The following is a 1,576-nucleotide window of genomic DNA, read 5'->3' as shown; positions in this document are numbered from 1 at the left end:
AATCTTATTTGAGTTTTGCCACTAGAAGGTCATGGATAAAGCAGTACCCATTTTGTTACACTGAAATATGATGATTTACTTGAAAATAGTGAATGAGAGATGAAAGTTTTCTTGTGAAGCAAAGAATATGTTTGCATGGCATTAGTCTTTTGACTATTTAGACACAGATTCAAGGAGCCATGTAGTTACATGAATGACTAATTAGTTGATGACTCACTGGCATATACAATATCAACACAGATTGAAAGGTATGTTCCCAGGTCCCTTCCTGATAAAGAATTGTATATTTATATTTCTTCTTTTATATTCTGTATGATAATAGTATCATTTTGTGATATATATAATACAACTGAGTTCTTTGACACTTGGCATCATTATGTATTAGGGTTCTGGCTCTACTTGCTGCTACCTTATTAAATTATTCTTTTGTTTCCAAATATTTCTTAAGTAAGTAAGTACCTTCTCTTCCTTGTTTCAACTATTCTTGATCCCTTGGCTAATTACTGAGACTTGCATAATAGTTCAGAAAGTGTTTTCAGATATAAAGAAAATTAACCAACAACTTTATACATTATGGTCCTTTCTTGTTTAGCCTTTTGTTTTTAGTACTGCCTTTTGTCTACATGTAGATTTATGTATGTTTTACCTCAAGTGTTAAGGAGAGATGTACTATATTGATATGCTGTTAGCCTTTTCAAGTAATTTTTCTTATTTTTTTGTGTAGTATTAATAATGATTTTTTATTTTATTGAAACAATTTAATTTGAGATACTCTGGTGTACACACACACTTTTTACTATATAATTTTTACATAATGATTGCTTGATTTTGTGAAAGTGAGTAAAAGGACAAATGTAGAAAAGGAGTATTCATCTTGTCAAAGACCTGTGGACACATGCACATAAGTAAAAGAATTCAGCTTTAAGAGAGGTTTGATTCTCTGACTGTGGAAGTGATGTAAATATATGTGTAAGGAGTATTTAGTCCCTTATTAATTCAGAGAGCACAAGTGGTTGTATTTCTTTGTTATTTTCTTGTCTTGACAGGTAGCTTAGGCTGGATAACATGTAAAAGATTTGTTTATCATTTTTGTTTCATATTTCTGTGCATGAAGTTTTGATATATTCTGATGTGTTCATTTAAATTGTTAAGTTTACTATTTACCATGGAGAATTGGTAACACTAGTGGTTATTTCGAATTAATGTTAGACATTTTCATTTTCTTACGATATGCCTTGTCATTTTAATTTCTCTGTGAATTTTAACTTCAAAACTGCTTTTTTTGAGGTTGAGAACATCTGGATTCTGTTCTCAAAGTGTAAGATACTCAGTTTTAGTACGGGTGAATGGCTGCTTTATCTTGACATGAAAGAATCTAAACCAGCATGTATTTTGAATGTTTCAAGTAATGGCTTATTTCATGTTTTCTTGACTAGACATCATCAGATGCTTGCAGTAGAGTGTGGTCTATTAACTTGGGAGTAGGTTACTAAAAGCAATTCAGATGGTTACTCAGCCACCATTGTCCAATGTGATGTTAATGCTTTTGTTATGATTGGTGATCTCTTTTTTCTTC

At 31.2% G+C, this 1,576-nt stretch overlaps 1 protein-coding gene across 1 annotated transcript in view; it reads right to left on the bottom strand.

Annotated features, from left to right (window-relative positions):
* The window catches only part of LOC119585948, a 20,468-nt gene that overhangs the window by 2,138 nt on the left and 16,754 nt on the right, over positions 1 to 1,576 (bottom strand). The window contains exons 11-12 of the mRNA XM_037934662.1: positions 886 to 944; positions 218 to 268 (exon numbers count right to left, since the gene is read on the bottom strand). Of these exons, the coding sequence (XP_037790590.1) occupies positions 218 to 268; positions 886 to 944 (110 nt within the window). The remainder of the gene's footprint in view (positions 1 to 217; positions 269 to 885; positions 945 to 1,576) is intronic.

Source organism: Penaeus monodon, chromosome 20 (genome assembly GCF_015228065.2).
Source record: "Penaeus monodon isolate SGIC_2016 chromosome 20, NSTDA_Pmon_1, whole genome shotgun sequence".
NCBI lineage: Eukaryota > Metazoa > Arthropoda > Malacostraca > Decapoda > Penaeidae > Penaeus > Penaeus monodon.
The sequence above is the reverse complement of the archived record's forward strand: the minus strand, read 5'-3'. Positions and strand labels throughout refer to the sequence as shown.